Below are 20,761 nucleotides of genomic sequence, written 5' to 3'. Positions count from 1 at the left end.
ATTATGCTAATATTAGCAGAATAACTATTCTGCACACCACTTCGGCACTGCACGCTCAACAGAAGCGCACTGCATCATTTTGACGACGAGCACTGCAATAGAGACTAGTGAACTTCGTGTCAAAAAAAATTGCACGCGGTGTTTTTTTGGTACTGTTTTCGCTCTAATTTTTTAACCGTTTATCGGAATGAGGCGTGTAATATACCATTGAAAAGCTATGGATTAGGCGCAACTTCAACGTGTTGAACACTTTTCGAGATTCCACACGGTTTAAGAGCAGTTTTGAAAATAGTGCGGCGGATGACGAGTGACAGCGAGCGTTTTTTCGCGTTTTTTTCTAAACCGCTTGTCGGAATGAAGGAAATGATACGCCGTTGGATAGATATCGTCGAGGCGCATCTTTTTCATATATAAATCTTTCTCTAATTCGTTACGGTTTAAGAGCAGTTTTAAATTTACTAAATCGCGGAATTCTGTTTTTTAAATTTTTTCAAATTTTCGGTACTGTTTTCGCTCCAGGTTTTTAACCGTTTGTCGAAATGAGGCGTGTAATACACCGTTGAAAAGCTATGGACGAGGCACAACTTTCATATGCTGAAATGTTTTTGAGATTCCTTACGGTTTTAACTTAATTTTAAAAATCGTGTGGCGGACGATGAGTGGCAGCCGCCGTTTCTTGCGAATTTTTTACAAACCGGTTGTGGAAATGATTCAAATGATATGCCGTTGGAAAGATATCGACGAGATGCAACCTTTTCATGTAGAACACTCTCTCTAATTCGTTACGGTTTAAGAGCAGTTTTAAATTTACCGAAATGCGGACATCTGTTTTTCGCGATACCCAAATCGACGTGGGTACTTCATCCGACTGAAAACCGCACTGCAACGGACGAAAAACCGCACTGCATCACACGGGTAAGAGAACTGCATGGTTTCTTTTATTCAAACGTAATTTTTTCTTAGACGAGGAACTGGAGTGCACTTCATATTGGGTGTAAGTGAACCACATCAAGCGAAAAATGAACCGAGACACAAGGCTAAGTGTACCGTATGATTTTTCTTTGTCTTTTTCTAACTTGTTTTCATAGGGTTCAGTGGACCATATTTGTCAATGTTAATGTGCTGCATCAAACGGGAAAGCGCACTGCAATGTCATAACAGAGGATTGCACATGATTCTTTTTGTTATTGTTTAAAACAAAAAGAAATGCATGATACAGTGGAGCGAACCTCTAAAAAAACAGAAAAAGCTCTTAGTATAGTGGAGTGAACCTCTCCACACGATAAAACTGAACCTCTCCGTCGATAAAAGTGAACCTCCGGACATAGTTTTTTTTGCATGTCCAATGTATATTGATGGGGAACTAAAACTTGGATACAACAAAAGTACACTTCATTTTCATGCTATTTTTACGCATCCATACAGCAGCTTCGCACGACCAAAATCGAAGTGCGTGCCAATCATCCTCAAGTGCTTGCGCACTGCACCGACACCCCAACTGACCTGCAACGATGCAAGCTGCACTGCTCGCCGTCAGTGGATAACCACAATGAAAAATTGGACCTTTACTACATCGCCACGCATTGTTTATGGGAACCGCACTGCATCGCGTGCGGTGCATACTGCATCACTGAACTTTTTGAGCTGCATCATTTTTTGTCACAGGGGTGTATTGCAAGCAAACCACCGATGCACCGTCAGCTTCCTGCTCGTGGTTTGTGTCGCTTCCGCACATGGAGAGAACCGCAGCACAACGCCTGTTCTCTCGTGGCCAGGAGGGAAGAGGGGCTCGGGGAGTCAGCCATGGCTAAGTGGAGCAGGGAACTGCACATCTCCCGCCGGAGTGCTGCTTCATGGGAGGCGGCAAACTGCAGCGCCCATTCCACGATGCCAAAGGAAAAACACCTGCCCGATGTGCTGTGCGGCAGATTAAGAGGGAGAGGTGGATGGGGCCGCTGGATCTAGCACCGGTGGGTCGATGGCGGCGGATTTGGCAGGGGCTCGCAGACCTGGCAGGGGGTTGGTGATGCCCGATGCTCTCGTGTACTACAAAACAAATGGTGAGCACTGCAAAAGGGTGAGAGGGAGAGTCGGACACCGTGAATCCAGAGCCCGTCATCGCCATCTTCAAAGGAGGCTGTCGCGACGGGTGGTTGGGTGGCCGTCGACCCCTCCCTGTAGATCGACGGAGGGCGGATCCAGCTAGCGACGCCCGACGTCGCCATCTTCAAAGGAGGCTGTCGCGACGGGTGGTTGGGTGGCCGTCGACCCCTCCCTGTAGATCGACGGAGGGCGGATCCAGCTAGCGACGCCCCGCGAGGCCTTGCCGCCGCGCGGAGCTGCTCAGGCCGCGGCGTCCGGAGACGGGGATGCAGCGCCGCGCAGTCCGGGGAGAGGTGAGGCGGCGACGCATCTTGGGAGAATGAGGAATCAGGCGCGGCTGTGATGCCGACGGGGAGGGGCGCGATGCAGCTTGACAGGAGGAGTCGCGCGCCGAAGAAGGTGGGGAGGGTGGGGCGACGGCCTGCGGCGGGATGGACGGCGCTGGAGAAGGTGGGAAGGGTTGGGGCGGCGGCTCGGGTGGGCCATGGCGCGCCGGAGAAGGTGGGGATGGTGGGGGTGGTGGAAGGTGCGTCCCGGTGGAGAGAGAGGGGATCGAGAGGTGGGGGTTTGGATCGGGGCAGGAGGGAGATTGGTGCCGTGCGGGAGGTGGGGTGGGGAGTGGTTGGTTCTGTTCGGTTCGGGGTGTTAGCAGAATAAGGTTTGGGTGTGCAGAATAAGGTCTTAAGGGGTGTTATCATAATAGACCCACCATATATATGTATATATATTAATGTAAAAAATACTTTAGAGTTGAGATTATTATGACAAATAAAAATGACTTATTCTGCACCCTGGGTGATATCTTAGACATGTTAGTCGATTTAACATGTTAAATGTAAAAGCATTGATGATAGAGTTGAGATTGTGACAAGTTGGTGCTAATCTATTAGTATAACATGTATTATATGGCACAATCAAGATCCTGACAATCCCGCACTAATTAACCTATCTTGTTTTGGCATTATAAGCGCAACGAAAGCTCCAACTAAAGCATGAATTGAAAGGTGTCAATCCAACCGTGTGACCTTCAAATACTTGGTGTATCAAGTAAAATGAAGTGTTCTGCCCCCTGGGTGATACCTTAGAACCAGTTAGTCGACTTAACATGTTAAATGTAAAAAACTTTGATGATAGAGTTGAGATTGTGACAAGTTGGTGCTAATCTATTAACATAACACCTATTACAGTGCACAATCAAGATCCTGACAACCCCGCACTAATCAACCCATCTTGATTTGGCATAATAAGCACAACGAAAGCTCCAACAAAAGCAGCGGATTGAAAGGCGTCAATCCAACCGTGTGACCTTCAAATACTTGGTGTATCTTAATGCATTGCACCAGCGACGTCCTTGTTCTATCTGGACCAAAGCTCTTTTATGATTGAATGATTGCTCGTCCCACGTACTTTACGTCGCTGCATGCACCACTCATGAGGAAACTGAAGCCGCCACGTGGCATAATTGGTGGGCAATCAAAGCTTTGATGATTGGTAAAAAAGATGAGGGCATGTATATACCTCAGGTACGTGGTGTCGCCTAAGCCTCAAATGTTGCGGCGCAGTTAGTTACGGCGATAAAGAGAAAACTCACACGTGTATATCATGTACAAAAGCAAGCTCTCTCTTATTTTTGGCAAAATCATGTACACAAAAATCTCAGGCTACGTGCCTAACTACTTACCATTGAGAGCTTAACCACGCATAGATAGTACATGGAACTAATGCTATACACGTCATCCATTTGCATACGAGCTAAGATGGCAGAAACCCTTTTGATCCATCCGATGACATCATGCAGCTAGTGCGCGCGGGAAATGATAGAAAGAAATTAAAAGTGGCGAGTAGATGTACAAAAGTAGACCCCCGATGGAAATAAGACGGGATCCAACTTGCAGGGAGGTGAGTGAGACAGCTCGCAGGATAGGATAGGATACGATATTGTTTTGCTAATAAGAATTCGTGTAAGTTCTAAATCCCCCTGGCTCTGTCGTTTGTAATCTCGTGGATGATGCAACTCTTGCTTGATCGTCAATAAAGCTTGTTGTGGTGGCCTTCCCTAAAAGAAAGCACGATCCACCTTCACCTTATTTTTCATTTGATTGATGTGTGCCCTTCAATGCCCACCCAACCACTAGAAGTTAAAGACTAGGGATTTGTATGGCCATTGAAGGAAATGATAAAAGAATCTCAATGTGCATCCATCGGTATACAATCTTGTCAGAGATTAACGATTTAGCCTAGCAGTAAGTCCTAAAAGAATGGCAAGATTTAGCTTGCCGGGTAAGTTTCAGAAAACGATATATATTTAGTCCAGCAAAAATAAAATGCGACAAACTATGAGAATCTGATTCAAAAAATAAATCATAATTAAGGTTGATGATGACAAAAAGTACGCGAACAGAGCGTAACTTAGATGGTTAGTTTCCTTTTGGTGGAACCAATCCATCTAGGTTCATGTTCTACACTTCACATGTGCGGTTTCATATTTCCTGATATTATTTCAGACTTTTTTGACGCTATTCTGTCAGTGGTATGGCGTGCCCGTTAACTACATGTGCTTGCATATCACAAGCCGTACCGTGTTTCTAAAAAAAATGTGATAAAATGTATCGCCTGAGCGCCCGACCTCGACCTCTTCCGATTCGGCTTCTTCCTCTCCACATAGGCCCATAACCTCCACCAGCTCCAGTCCGACCTCATCAAGCATGCCTACTCCTTCGACCACTTCATCCCGCCCTCCAACCCTGCGGGTGTCGAGGTCACCTGATCCTCCTCTGTCACCCACGTCTTCTGCGTCTCCGATTCGGCCTCCCGTGGAAGTGGCGTGGCGCTTCCCCTCCCGTGTTTGTGGAAGAGGAGCACCGGTTCGGCCTGATTGAGCAACAACCATGGCACCAACGAGGAGGGAATAGAACAGGTCAGGTAGGTTGCCTGGCATAGTGGATGGATCTGAGATCGGCCGGTGGAGCTCCCTGCCATAGTCAGGAACCGTTTTTGGGTTCACTTCGGTCATAAAAAAATTGGAGCAAACCAGAAAAACTCATGGTACTAACTAAACCACGAACGTGGCATCTACAATCAGCAGAGAATTAAGAAAATAAAATAAAAACAGGTAATTTGTTTTGTAGGTTTCGCTAATTTGGTAAAAATTGAGAATTTCACAAAAAAAGAGGGAAAATAGAGAATTTTGCTAAATGAGGTAAAATATATACAGTATATCACAAACGTGAAACTAGGGAATAAAAAAAAGAATTCCTCTTTTATATATATATATATATATATATATATATATATAATTTCGACTGATAAATTCATTAAACATCTTTGGGAACATTTATGGGCTGGAATAAGTGGGCTGCCAATCCTACGACCCAGGCCGAATCATCATCATACGTAGTTTGTTTTACATACATACAATAGGTAGGTACAGGCACCTGCAGACCGTGGTGGTGCGAATATTATTTTTCTTGGAAAAGGAAAAAAGTTTAATAGCGAATATTAATGCTTGCTTGCACGACTTCATGCATAAGCCATGCATGCATGGCTGCATGCGTGCGTGAATATATCTAGACCACGTCGACAGAACGGGCAAAGTCCATCCCCGGCGCCGCCGCCGCCTCAGCAGCGCATCTCCTGGGAACGTCGACGGCGCCGGCCATCTCGGTGACCGGGCGCACCTCGGCGCACGAGCTCTTGTCAGCCTTGCCGACGTTGATCACGACGACGTGGTCCTCTGCGGGCACCTTCCATGCCTCTTTCCCCTCCTTGACCTTGCTTGCCACCGGCGTCTTGTTCATGTAGAACACGTAGAGGACCATCTGGATCACCCCGAAGGTGAAGCCAAGGACGTTTGGGAGCTGGAAACATAATTTTAATCGTCAGTGCTCATGCTTGAGAGAATAGTTTGTGTAGAAAGGGTTGTTTGTTGCTGTAGTTACCGCGACGTATTTGTCCTTGATGAGCAGGCCGTAGAGGAACCAGACGATGGCGCTGAGGGTGAGCGTGAGGGAGAGCGTGAAGGGCATGTACTCCACACTCTTGGTCTTGATGACTCGTCCCTGGGAAAGGAAGGAACACATCAAGTTAATTAGTTGACGCACGTACAAGAGGTCCCGCCATGCATGAGCTCAAGTAGGAGGTTTGTCGGTCAAAAAGGGCTCACGATGATGCTGAGTGGGGCAACGAAGACGCAGACGGAGAAGCCGACGCAGATCCAGCCGAGCGAGACAACGCGTGTCTCGCCATGGAAGGCGAAGAGGGTGAGGAGGAAGATGAGCCCGAAGCCGGCGATGTTGAGGAGGACGACGATCTTGGCTGTGAAAATCTTGGCCTTCCTGGGGGCGTAGACGAGGTACATGACGATGTAGACGGTCTCGATGACGCAGCCGGCAGCGTTGATGCTGATGAGGAGGCCCTCACCGGTCTTGACCAGTGCGTAGAAGATCCACAACATCGCGCTGAACAGGGCCACGACGTAGGGCACCGATTGGAACCCCTCCGTGGATTTGCTCTTGAAGATCCGGTAGAATGTTGGTCTAATATTTTATTTTTGTGAGTACATTAGTTAGTTATTATGGAGAATAATTAACAGGATCAAATGAAACAAAAACCAACATAGACAGTCGCTTACATCGGGGCCAGGAGGCTCGAGAAAGAGATCACGTTGCCTGCAAAGCATAAAGTTTAGCAAAGTTAGCGATGAGTTGTGATAATTGTATGACACATTTACATCTTTCTTTTATGCGCTTTATCCTTTTCGAAAAACATAAGCAATTTGCTTTGTTGTTGTTTCTTTTTGGGTTTTTGGCGCACCGAGCTACATGCCACTAGAGCCAGTACTAGACTACACATCAATTAATCAATCAGTGGCAAAGATAGGATATATAGATAGACGCTGCAAAAGGGTGATCTCAAACAACACAAAGTAGTCTACTAGTACTGCACTAACAAATAGTAGCTGTAATAAGAAACTATGATAATACAAGGGGTAATTGTCGGACATCTGTTGTTCATGGTGAGAATAATATACCTAGTAGGCCGAAGGCGAATGCCCAAGGGTGCTCCATGGATAGGCCACCCATTGTGATACAAGGATGTATAACAGTGAGATGGATGCGAACTTGGTATAACAGTGGGGCGAGAGATTGTTTTTGCTCGTCTCGCTCTCTCTCTCTCTCTAACCCTAGACTCCTGGTGGAGCGAAGGGAGAGGTATGGAGAGGAGAGCTCTCTAAGTTAGTTGAAACTCTTAGCCTGAATTGTAAGGTTGATAAATGGGTGCTTTATATAGGCAGGAAGACATGACTGCCTTGGCGTATGCAAGCTGTCCGATCACACATATGCCACACAAAATTAGTGATTGGCTTTCTAGAAAAAAGAAAGGGTTTCCAGCGATGAATAATTGAGCTTATCTAATGTGCTATGCTTGATAGAGATAATGATGGAAATTTTAAAAAGTTGTCGCTTTGGTGCACTCTTTAGCTTTAGTGTGCATAATGCCTCTGCTGCTGAATTGTTGTACACTCCGAATTGTGTTGCACTACGTCATTCTTCTGATCTTCCCAACCTAGATCTTTGGGGTGTGGTATTAGCCGCCAGAGAAGTGCGAACCAAATAAGACATTCCAACTGAGAGGACACTTCAGACCCTTAGTTCCTTGAATTTACTGAAAGAAATGTCTTACAGCAATAAATAATAAAGTTTATATGCTATATCTATTTTCCTTGTCAGTGTTTAGACATAATGATAGATAAACATAGTGTCCAAAAATTGAATTAATTTAACAGCCTTCTCGTACTAAAAATGTAAGCAAAGAGTTATTAATCGAATGTACCGACATAATTGTACTTTTAGTAATGAATGCACTAATAAATACTCATCTTACGGAGTTGGTATAACTTTTAAGAAGTATGCAATTGCACATACAGTCAAATAATGTTAGTCACCTTAACCTTATTTCATATAAACATAATCCAATAATGTATTTATGCGAGTACCATAGTCCCCAAAAGTTTAGTTCCTAGAAATGATGCAACCAATGTCTTAGATCGTCAAATCCATAAAAAAAAAGTCATGCAGCTTAACTTTCCAATCGAATTGACTCGTAGAACCATGTTTTACTATTACAACATATTTTACTGTACAATTTCTGAAAAATAGTAGTGAAGTGTTTGACCTTGCTTATATAAGCTTGGGATGTCTTAGACCTCCATAGCATTGTGGTAGATTATAATAAGCTGTTCGAGATTAGATTTGTAGGTTTTATCACTTCAGTAGTTAGTTGTTTAATTATGACCTACAAAATTTTCGATAAAGGGCCTATCTTTGACTCAAAATGTCACATCAATGTAATACAATCAAAACAAGTTCAAATCCATTCTGTACGTGACCAAGATAAACACACAACCACATGCACTCTAAATAACGCTGACAAAAAAAAAGTTGTTCGAGACTACAATAACTAAGGCGAGGGGGAGGGGGGCTCAGACTATGCCTCCAACCATGTCGGGCAAAGACATCCTCGTCCTTCTATTCCGCCCACGTACACATGGATATAAACAATTGTCGGTGTTCATATCGCTGAAGAATAGACTACAAACGGGCGTAGACTGCTAGATAACATGTACCAAAGAGATTCTGACTTATAACTATTTTTTTCTCAAAAAAGAAAGGGATTACTCTCAGCCTCTGCATCAAAAGATGCACACAGCCATTTAGTAAAATGAACCAAGTATCAAAGTATCAAGAGCGGCTCTAGTAGAAACAAAGCAAAAATTACATAACAAAATGCCACAACCGGCACAAATAAGACAAAATACCTACACACATATCATATTATTGGACAGTCATCCAAAGTGGTTGTATGTATCCCGTGCTATGTATTGTCTCTCATCACTTGCACCCAAAAGTCATAAGCTCCCTGCTTCCACATGGTGTAGTAATGACCACATACGGATCCATCTAGACGCTCTATATATTACCTGCAATTTTTCTTGAATTTTTATTATTTTAAACACATAGGGACAACTGTAACTATATATATTGTCTCAGTAAATTATAAAAGAAATTTAGCATGATAGTGTATTTTTTGCTCTCAGGCTCCATGGAGCCCTTTATTTTCAAACATTCCAAAATCAACTTTTTAAATTACAATTTTTTTAAATACACAAGTAATTATAGATGTATATTAAATGTGTGTGAAATTTCATCACAAAATAATTTCTAAGTGGCCTGTACAAAAAAAATCATGTGATTTTATAGTGAATAGTAAATGTTCTATAAATACACAAATTTGTCATTTTTGTGTAGCTCGCATTAAAAAGTATTTTGTCATGAAGCTTCACAGACTAGTAGTATACATCCATACATATATGTGTATTTTTTCAGTTATTTCTGAAACTATTTATTTTAAAATGTGATGTTTTCAAGTAAAGGGCTCCAAGGAGCTCTAGCTCCATTAGGCATTTCCGATTGCTAAAAATATATATAAAATTTTGTAAGCACAAACGAAGCATATGCTTCTCAGTTTCCTTCTATTAATAATGCAACTAGCTAAGTGGTCCTTTTGTGCTGATACGAGGGACCATGCTAGCTAGTTTCAAATTGCTGAAATTACAATGCAAATGATGTTTGGCTTGCTAATCAATCGAGTCAACTGGACTTCTCTCAAGAAAGATAAGAGCATCCAGAACCGGGCACCCCATAACCCCCTCAAACGCGTGGGTGGATGGCCCGGTCAGTGACTGGTCAAAAGAATCCGACCTAGACGGGCGCCTCAAACGCCCGGGCTGAACGACACCCTTCATTTCCAGCCCAAATGTAGGGCGGATATAGGGAGGCCCAGACGCGATTGGGTGCATCAACCACGTCGGACTGACGACCGGATCACACAGGAAAACACTCTGAAACCCGGCGGTCCGAAGCTCGTCTCCTCCGTCGGACTATAGCGCCGCTCCAGTGGGCCACGTAGTGCCCTAGCCGGCTATTTAAGCCAAGTGCTAGCACCGAAATCCTATCTGTCCACACTTCCCCCCTCCCGTCCACCGCCACCATCACTTCCCACTCGCCGTCCGCTACCACTAGTAGTCATGCCACCATAGTGCCAGGTAAGGAGCTATCCATATCTAACGTCGGAGCACCGCCTGCAGCTCCTTGAGTAGATCCGGGCAAGGCGTGAAGCCCGGATTGCCGCCGGGCTACCCACGCATGCAGTGGATCCGAATGAGGACTTGGAGGAGGTGGAGGAGGACGGGGAGGACGCATAGTAGTAGTAGTAGTAGGAGGAGGACATGGAGGACGCTGGGCACGCGGATCTGCACGCAATCCATGATTCCCTTCGGTCGCAATCGGAGGCAGAGGCCAACCGTCGTCATCTGCAGGAGGCGGAGCACGCTGCGGACAAGATGCTCGCTTATATGGATGAGGAGGAGGAGCCGGAGCCTTCCTATGCGCCTATCTACCCGGCGCCCAACACGGATGTCGTGGACATCTCTGACGACAAAGCGTAGTTTAGACTAGCGTGATGTGCGTTGTACCTAGGATTTCTTTTGCATGGTTTGTATGGTTTTAGGGGATGAAAATACGAGGTTCTCAGATGCATAGCAACAATTCTAAGATCTGGCCAGTCAGTGGCCGCAGATGCCCGCTGTCTTGTCCGCCGGCATTTGCTGATTCTGATTTGGTGTCTGCGGCTGTAGATGCTTTAACGCAATTGAAGTGTGTGTGCGCTTGTCAAGTATACAGTACACGCTAGACATGTTACACTCACAAAATCTAAGAACGATGTGGAATTTTAGAATGCTCGAAATCTGTATAGACTGTTAATCTTTTTATGATCTAATAGGTTACATAATAGTACTTCGTCGGTTGTATCTAAACATGATGGTGTCAGTCAATTGATTTGGTTAATTTTCAGTCCACTAAGATTTAGCCACAACATTCTAAATGCAGCTGCAAAATGAAATTTTACGAAGTACAATGTTACCCTTGTCCACCGGACGGTCAGAATTAAAAGTATGTCTTACCTCTAGGCACCTAAGGTAGTGCACCTTATTAATAATAAAAGAGCTAAAAAACTATACCCGTGGTGCTGTTTGGTTGAGAATTCGGTACGGATGTAGAGTTAGTAAATCAATAAGCCTAGTTATATATTCTTCATATATGACTTCCAATGAAAAAAAGTTCTCCCTATATGAAGACCCTGCATGTTCACTGCTGACATCCTGATTCCTACAAGCAAATAAAAAGGAGGGAAGAAGTTAGCATCTATCCAGAATCTTGGTAGATGTTCTCTTAACAATATTTTGCGCTTGACGATGCGGACGGCGGACCCATGATTGGAATTGGACGCACACGAAAGCTGTTGATTTTTTTGTTTGAGTGCTACGAAAGCTGTTGATTATTTTTGCAAAGAAAGAAAGAAAGCTGTTGATTAGCAATTGGTCGGGTAGCAAAGAACGGATGCCGTTGCTCTCTCTTTTGGAAAGCCGGCGCAGATGTAATCAGGTCCACTGAAATTTGACCAACTTTGTGGCTTTTGTCACTGATATACACGTTCACACAGCGCGTGATTTTCAGGGCGAGGATCCTTCCCCCCGTGATTCCTCAAAAATTAAAGCGTGTGTTTCATATGAGATTCATGGTCGATATAGTTTCTCCATCTAGTCAATCCATCCAAGGGCACACACCACCACGACTCTTGAGGAGCAAATATGACGCCCTGGTTTGAATGTAGGCAAAATTGTTCTTCGATTCGTTCTAACCCTGAACCTGAAGATTCATCCATTGCACGTTCAGTCATTCATCTCCCTGGCTCCGATTTATTTATTTTCAGTCTAGTATGGAACTTCATGTTTTGATACCTTATATAGCAAGGGCATTTGCATGTGTCTTTATCCCTTACTACATATTCAATGTATTTTTCATGCTACGGCGAGCGGCGAACATTCGAATGAAGAAGACAACTTCTATGGTTTTTGGTGTAATCTTATTTTTTACATGCCATTTGTGTCTTCTTGTCCTTTCTTTGTACTCTCTCCGTTCGAAATTACTTGTCACAAAAATGAATGTATCTACAATTAAAATACATCTAGATGCATTTATTTGTTGGACAAGTAATTCCGAACGGAGAGAGTATTTTCTAATCGCTTTTCTTCGCGATGGCAAGGATCCAGGCAGGCAAGACCCGGGTAAAAGTGCCACGCGGTGCCCGTGCGTGCAGCCTGCCGACCCGGCCATACAAAGCCGGCCAACGAAGTCACAACTGGTCATTTAGTAAGAGAACAATTAATAAACACATTAAAGGCCCACACATAGTATAAGCAGCTTCTTGCAATTTTAGTGTACTGGAAACATACAGAGGGAGAGAAGAAGGCCCCTCTCTCATAATTATTGCAAGTAGGAGCAGCAAGGATATGCATCTTTTTTAAATTACTATGTGCGTAAGAGAAACACAACTCATCAATATAATCCTTGATAAGCGCAAACTTCCCCAGCATAATGTAACTAGAAGAATTAAAAAAAAAGGACTATCAAGTGCGGGTGCAACATTAAAAATTTCATTCTAATAAAAGAAACCATAGCAAGTTCATACCCGTATGTATCATTCATAGGGGCATCATCCCCATAAGCATCAACACAATCAAAAAGGGAATGATTAAACAACATATGAATTAAAAAGTTACTCTCATTGAGAGGTGGACATGGGTAGCTAATCCGCTCTTGCTTCTTTTATTGTTCACTCCCCTCGTCCTCCTTTTCATCTAGTGAGCTCACAATATTTTTTTCTTCCATTGATTCCTGCACAGGGCCGGCCGACCCTGAGGAGGGGCGGGGGCGGCCGCCCCGGGCCCCAAAAATTGAGGGGGCCCTCCCCGGTATACACACACGTATACTATGGCCTATGGCCCAACAGAACGACCGCAAGCAGCGAGTCACCGAGGATGAGCCAGCGCTCGATTCGATCCATTCAGTACATGCACATAGAAAAAAAGGAACTGATTGATCTCTTCCGATTCTTTCCTTAGGTTAGTACATGCACGTTTAGAAAAAGAAGGGACTATTTGATCCCTTTCCATTCCATCACGCAACGCTTATCAATTTCCCAGCGGCCGCCGACACTTGTCTGTGTGTGCATGGGGCTTCTTTTCCCTTTTCTCCTAAATCAATTGCTCGTTCCTAATCCAGTCAGGTCGTCCATCAATTTCAATTCTCGGCGGCCGGCGCAACCTGGCTTTGCTCTCCATCCATCAATAATTTGACCTTGTAAGGTATATCTTATATTCATATTGCGGTTCCGACTTCCTAGTCTCCTAGATGAATAGCCAGCACATCACATCGGCATTGTTCAACAATTGTCAGTTGATGTATTTTTTATATTTATTTTCGACATTGTGTTTTATCATGCCGTCCAGAAGAAAGTATCCATCCGGTAGGGATAAAAGGAAAATGAAGAAAGTTGTGGAGGACTCGTACAATCACAGTGCGGAAATATCTATGATGAAGAAACCCTAGAAGATGACAAGATTTTAAAGTTAAATATTTCTTTTGTTTTGGTTGATATGGCGATCACTTCTTTGGAAGGTAGATTTAAAGAACTCATGGTGATTATGTATAAAGATATATATTCGTATTATTATTGAGCTCGGACACCCTGAAGTCATTGCATGATCTAAACTTGAAGAGTCTTGCGCGAAATTCGTAGAAACTTTCTCTCTTAATGATTCATGAGATGTTGAGGTATATGATCTTATTTTTGAATTGAATATTATAATATTAACTTTGCCAGATGGTGTAATGTTTGCAGTGGAGATTTTCGAGCATGTCCAAGAAGTTGATTGTTATCCTAATATCTTCATTGCCTACCGCATCTTATTTACTATGACTGTGACTAGCTTACAAAGTTGAAATTACTGAAGAACTATCTGAGGTAAACAATGGTTTAGAGAAGTTAAATGATTTGGCAACATTATGCATCGAGAAAAAAATTATTGGATGATATTGACATCGACCCCATCATAGTTGACTTTGCATCGAGGATTATTAGAAGAAATTTTTAAGGTAATATGCATACCGATTTAGTTGCATTTGAGTGTTATCAATAAATATTTCATATATACGTATATTCATTTTATTGTTATGGCTTCCATATTAAGGGCCCCGAGTTAGTCTCGCCCCGGGCCCCAAAAATCTCAGGGCCGGCCCTGTTCCTCCAAAACATTAGTCTCTCGATCCTTTTGATCTCATTAGTAAGATAAGGATTACTATTGAAAATTTTAAAGCAATATTTATGTATAGCAAAAAATAGATTTCCTAGTAGCATCATCACTTCCAACATTCTCAAGCAAAGAGGCAATTTCATAAGCACCACTAAAAGTAACAAATTCTTCATTTTTTCTGTATCATAATAATGATATTCTCGCTTAACATTAGAAACTAATGTAAGATTATCATTATACTCACATTGGAAGCGAAGGTGCATAATATCCTTCCAAAAACAACACATTTTTTATGTCGAGCACACAAAGTTCTAGCAAAGCAATATAATATGGCTAATAAATCATTCGAGTGTTTCTTTTTATGCAATCTGATTAATAAACCAGTCAAGTGTTTCCTTTTTTGAGACAAGCGGTATTTCATGAAGTGTGTAAACTCTCCTAATGACCCCCCCCAACCAAGTTAGTTGGGTTTCTTAGCACGAGCATAAATGGATTTAAGATAATCCATCAAGTATCTCTCCTCAAAATTGAGGATTTTGGGAGGTTCCGCAACCTTAGGAGCAAGTACATCTGTTTTTTCCTATTTGGCATTTCCTGCCGATTAAAGATAGAAAACGAGAACAAAAATAAAAGCTACTTAGTGAGAAATCCAACAAGTGCACACAAGAATATTCACCCTACACTATTGCTCCCCGATAACGGTGCTAGAAAAGAACTTGATAATCCCCAAATGCAGGAAAATTGCAGCACTTTCCAAAGTGGATGTGGTAAATATGGAGTGTCGAAACCAAAAGGAGCTAAAGGTATGATTTGTATTCTCTCAGGATATATCGGCCACTGATACAACCCTACATACACCGAACGTTTACTTTACATAGAAATGGGAAATAAAACTAAAAGTACTTTGCAGGTATAAAAATATAGCTTTGCAAGATAATAAAGAACTTGTAAATAAAAGTTAGTTGTTGCAATATAAAAGAGAAAGCAAAAGATAGTGAGTGTGGAGTGGCGGTGTTAGGATGTGCGGAATTGTCCCTATGCAATTGTCCACGATATTAATTTAGACGATAATTCTCATTGCAATTTAATATGTGGAAGATGCCTCCACTAACATACTATCCATACTTGGAATCATACATACTTATGATTGAAATCCTTAGCAAGCTTATGCAAATACTATCAATTTATTAAGGCAAAACCCAACTGTAGCATTAATATAAATTGGCCCGTCTTCACCCCATATATATCAATCCCTACACTCACGCAAGGTAATATCTATCACCCTGGCAGCCTTATGCATGTATAGTTTTCTCAACATACAACTAACCCTAAAGTGCGATCCACATACATCTGTGCTTATATGATGGGCACAAACGGACTACAACATATCAACTTACAACTCCAATCAATCATAATAGATCACCAATTAACCATAGGACAAAAGGAATCTAGTCAAACATAACGAACATGCAATATATCATTGATAATCATTAATCGCTTCAAACACCATGTTCATGAACGGGATTCCAATGGGTAGCGGGAGAGTGAACCACTGAATAGATAGGGAGAAAGGTGATGAGATGTTGGTGAAGGCGGTGGAGTTAATGGAGATGACGACAGTGATGATGGTTCCCCCGACGGCTCCCCGACGCTGCTGGATGAAAAAGGGAGAGAGAGCTTCCCCTCCTTATTCGCCCTTGTCCTCTGAGTAAGAGGGGAAGAGGTTTCCTCCTCTATTCCTTGGTCCCCATGCTCCTAGAGGGGGAGAGCCCCTCCAAGATTGGATCTCTCTTCTCTCCGTTTCTCTCCGTTTTAGGTACTTTTCTAACGCAAATCATGTTTTATTAAATAATTGGAGATCCGTGACTCCGACTGGGCTCAAATTTTAAGAGGAATTTTATTATTTTAGGAACTTCTTTCCGTAAAAGTAGAGCCCTAACCGACTTAAGGAGGAACCATGTACCCCACGCACCAGGAGGTGTGGCCCTGCCTTGTGGGCAACTGGTGGTCCCTGTGGCCTCCACACTCTCGCTGGTAGAGTCTTTTGGCCTAAAAGATTTTTAGCATTTTTTTGGGAATTTTTTGGCTCCAAAATATTTTCAGCTACAAAGTCAAAACACTAGAAAACAGGAATTGTTCTTCGGCACTGGATTAATAGGTTAGTCCAAATAAAAATTATATAAATTTGTGCCAAAAGTTTGTAAAAATGATATAAGCATACTATGAACGTAACAAATAATAGATATGCTAGAGAGGTATCTTGTGGTTATTGCTATACTTTTGTAGTGTTGTTTGGCTTGTGCTGGTACCGTAGGTCTTAGATTATTTAAACCAACAACTAGTAAAGGGGTAAGAGAGAAAAGAGGACACATGAGAAGAACAAATAAGAAGAGATGTGAAGAATGAAGAAAAATATATTCATGTCCATTCCTATATGCTGATGTTTATGTTTCATGCTCATGTTTATGCCTCGGTACTAGTCATCAAGCCCATGAGAATTTGTGATATATATGTGTATTGAGTTGTGTGGTTTATTTTTCATGGAAATATACATGAAAACTGATGTTTTGACAAAATATTGATTCGTCAAATTTATGGCACTCAATTTTTGCCACTTTTAGCAAATTTCACGCCAAAGTTTTAAATAAATTTATAGGTTGTTCAAGTTATAAATATTCTTCACATTCTAATGATTTTTCGAGGTAAACCCAACAAATGGACCCGGTGTGCCCAAATAGTGGCATGAACCAGGTTCGAAGGTGCGACAATGTGGTTCGACACTAGGGTATAGGTGGATCAAGGGCAATCAATTCTCACTTCTGTGTGGAGAGGAGTTTGGACGATAGAGATATGTTTTGAGGTTCATTTTTTCATAAATTGTTGCGGCTGAGTTCTTCTTAGCTATGCCCAACATATGTCTGATCTTTGTTTTCCTTAGAACATCCCTTGCTTTGCAAGGCCTGAAGTCTTGGATATGATGCACATTCCCCTACATCAAGATGTCATAGTTGATGCCCGTATCAAGACACGAGAGGGATTTAACTTCATGGTTTTAATTATAAATGAGAAAGATCAAACTTTTTTGGTTACCCTGGTTAGAGTGGATTGAACCAGGAATACATATTTAATATGAGGATATAGATTAATATGTATATTCTTGGCGAAAAAGCTCTTGGATTCTTGTTTGGTTTGCACAATCCTCCAGTCCTTCACCCATGCATGTTTTTTGTAACCATACATGATAATTTTGAGTAACCTTTACATTAGTCGTTGTAATTAATATAATTTGGACAACTTACTTGTTTGTTTCCAAACAAACTCATACGATAGTGGACATGATGTATGCCCCTATTTCTTGGCAAACGATGGAGGAGGTCATATACTCTGTGGACCATGTGGAGAGGCTTCTTGACGAGTAAAGTGCAGGACCGTATGATATTGAAGGAAATATGCCCTAGAGGCAATAATAAAGTTTTATTTATATTTCCTTATTCATGATAAATGTTTATTATTCATGATAGAATTGTATTAACCGGAAACTTGATACATGTGTGAATACATAGACAAAATATCATTTCCCTAGTATGCCTCTAGTAGACTAGCTCGTTGATCAAAGATGGTTAAGTTTCCTAGCCATGGACATAAGTTGTCATTTGATAAACGAGATCACATCATTAGTAGAATGATGTGATGGAAAATACCCATCCGTTAGCTTAGCATTATGATCATTCAGTTTTATTGCTACTGCTTTCTTCATGTCAAACATATATTCCTCCGACTATGAGATTACGCAACTCCCGGACACCGGAGGAATGCCTTGTGTGCTATCAAACGTCACAACATAACTAGGTTATTATAAAGATGCTCCACAAGTATCTCCAAAGGTGTTTGTTGGGTTGACATAGATCGAGATTAGGATTTATCACTCCGAGTATCGGAGAGGTATCTCTCGGCCCTCTCGCTAAAGCACATCATATGAAGCCTTGCAAGCAATGTGACTAATGAGTTAGTTACGGGATGGTGCACTATGGAACGAGTAAAGGGACTTGCCAGTAACGAGATTGAACTAGGTATGAAGATACCGACGATTGAATCTCCGGCAAGTAACATATCGATGACAAAGGGAATACCGTATGTTGACATTGCAGTTCGACCGATAAAGATCTTCATAGAATATGTGGGAACCAATATGAGCATCCAAGTTCCTCTTTTGGTTATATACCGAAGAGGTATCTCGGTCATGTCTACATAGTTCTCGAACCCGTAGGGTCCGGACGCTTAACGTTCGATGACGATATTTATTATATGATTTATGTGTTTTGGTGACTGAAGGTAGTTCAGAGTCCCGGATGAGATCGCGGACATGATGAGGAGTCTCGAAATGGTCGAGAGGTAAAGATTGATATATTGGAAGGTTATATTCGAACACCGGAATGGTTCCCGGGTATTTTGGATAAATATCGGAGTACCGAGGGGTTACCGAAACCCCCTGGGGAAGTAATGGGCCTTAATGGGCCATAGGGAAGAGGAGAGGCAGACCACGAGGAGGTGGCGTGTGCTCCCCATGGGGAGTCTGAATTGGACTAGGGGAGGGGGCGCGGCCCCCCTCTCCCTCTCCCTCTCCCTCTCTTTCCCTTTTCCCCCTCCGTTAGAAGGAAGGGGGCGACTAGGACTTGGAGTCCTAGTAGGACCCTCCCCCCCATGGCGCGTGCCCTAGGGCCGGCCTCCTCCCCTCTCCTCTTTTATATACGGGGGCGGGGGGCACCGCTAGGAACAACATCAATTGTTTCTTAGCCATGTGTGGTGCCCCTCTCCACCATTTACTCCTTCGGTCATATTATCGTAGTGCTTAGACGAAGCCTTGCGCAGATCACATCACCATGCCGCCATGCTGACGGAACTCATCTAATCCTTCGTACCTCTACTGGATCAAGAGTTTGAGGGACGTCATCGAGTTGAACTTGTGCAGAACTCAAAAGTGCCGTACGTTCGGTACTTGATCCGTTGATTCGAGAAGATGTTTGACTACATCAACCACATTAAGTTAACACTTCTGCTTTCAGTCTATGCGGGTATGTGGACACACTCTCCCCATCTCGTTGCTATGCATCTCCTAGATGGATCTTGCATGAGCGTAGGATTTTTTTTGAAATTGCATGCTATGTTCCTCAACAGTAGTATCAGAGCCAGGTCTATGCGTAGATGATATGCATGAGTAGAACACAAAGAGTCGTGGGCGGTGATCATCATACTGCTTACCACCAACATCTTATTTTGATTCGGCGGTATTGTTGGATGAAGTGGCCCTGACCAACCTTACATGACCACGTTCATGAGACTGGTTCCACCTACAGACATGCAACTAGTTTTGCATAAAGGTGGCTGGCAGATATCTGTTTCTCCAACTTTAGTTTAATCAAATTTGACTACAGTCGGTCCTTGTGAAGGTTAAAGCAGCAAACTTGATAAATCATCGTTGTGGTTTTTGTGCCGTAGGCATGTACGGTTCATGCTAGAAGCCCGTAGCAGCCACGTAAAATTTGCAACAAACAAAGTAGAGGACGTCTATCTTGTTTTGAAGGGCATGTTGTGATATGATATGGTCAAGACATGATGTGATATAAAGTTGTTGTATGAGATGATCATGTTTTGTAAAAGTTATCGGCAGTTGGCAGGAGCCATATGGTTGTCGCTTTATTGTATGAAATACAAATGCCATGTAATTTCTTTACTTTATCACTAAGCGGTAGCGATAGTAGTAGAAGCAATAGTTGGCGAGACAGCCACGACACTACGACGAAGATCAAGGTGTCAAGCTAGTGATGATGGAGATCATGACGTTGCTTTGGTGATGGAGATCCAAAGCACAAGATGATGATGGCCATATCATGTCACATATTTTGATTGCATGTGATGTTTATCTTTATGCATCTTATTTTGCTTAGTACGGCGGTAGCATTATAAGATGATCTCTTACTAAAATTTCAAGGTATAAGTGTTCTCCCCGAGTATGCACTGTTGTGAAAGTTATTCATGCTGAGACACCACGTGATGATCGGGTGTGATATGCTCTATGTTCAAATACAACGTGTGCAAGCCAGTTTTGCACATGCGGAATACTCGGGTTAAAATTGACGAGCCTAGCATATACGGATATAGCCTGAGAACACTGGAGACCGAAAGGTCGAACGTGAATCATATAGTGGATATGATTAACATAGAGATGTTCACCATTGATGACTACTCCATCTAACATGATGATCGGACATGGTTTAGTTGATTTGGATCACGTATCATTTAGATGACTTGAGGGGTGTGTATCTAAGTGGGAGTTCATAAGTAATATGATTAATTGAACTTAATTTAGCATGAACTTACTCTTGATAGTTTTTTGCATATCTATGTTGTAGATCAATGGCCCGTGCTACCATTCCCTTGAATTTG

The 20,761-nt window shown here is 42.6% G+C and overlaps 1 protein-coding gene across 1 annotated transcript; it reads right to left on the bottom strand.

Annotated features, from left to right (window-relative positions):
• Positions 1 to 5,424: 5,424 nt before the first annotated feature.
• On the bottom strand, positions 5,425 to 7,365 carry LOC119324205 (bidirectional sugar transporter SWEET13-like). Its single transcript, XM_037597968.1, has 5 exons — positions 7,133 to 7,365; positions 6,734 to 6,770; positions 6,266 to 6,638; positions 6,042 to 6,161; positions 5,425 to 5,960 (listed from the first exon to the last, which is right to left on the bottom strand). Exons 1-5 carry the CDS (start codon positions 7,182 to 7,184, stop codon positions 5,670 to 5,672), a joined length of 873 nt encoding a protein of 290 aa, XP_037453865.1. The 5' UTR covers positions 7,185 to 7,365; the 3' UTR covers positions 5,425 to 5,669.
• Between the last annotated feature and the right edge of the window lie 13,396 nt (positions 7,366 to 20,761).

Source organism: Triticum dicoccoides, chromosome 6B (assembly GCF_002162155.2).
Source record: "Triticum dicoccoides isolate Atlit2015 ecotype Zavitan chromosome 6B, WEW_v2.0, whole genome shotgun sequence".
Lineage (NCBI taxonomy): Eukaryota > Viridiplantae > Streptophyta > Magnoliopsida > Poales > Poaceae > Triticum > Triticum dicoccoides.
This window is presented reverse-complemented; position numbering and strand designations above follow the sequence as displayed.

Excerpts from the sequence above, each read along its gene's own strand:
- LOC119324205 (XM_037597968.1), bottom strand. The coding sequence starts at position 7,184 with ATGGGTGGCCTATCCATGGAGCACCCTTGGGCATTCGCCTTCGGCCTA. Across the intron at positions 6,771-7,132 it reads ATTCGCCTTCGGCCTACTAG|GCAACGTGATCTCTTTCTCG; the intron begins GTATATTATTCT and ends TATGCTTTGCAG. Across the intron at positions 6,162-6,265 it reads TTGCCCCACTCAGCATCATC|GGACGAGTCATCAAGACCAA; the intron begins GTGAGCCCTTTT and ends TTCCTTTCCCAG.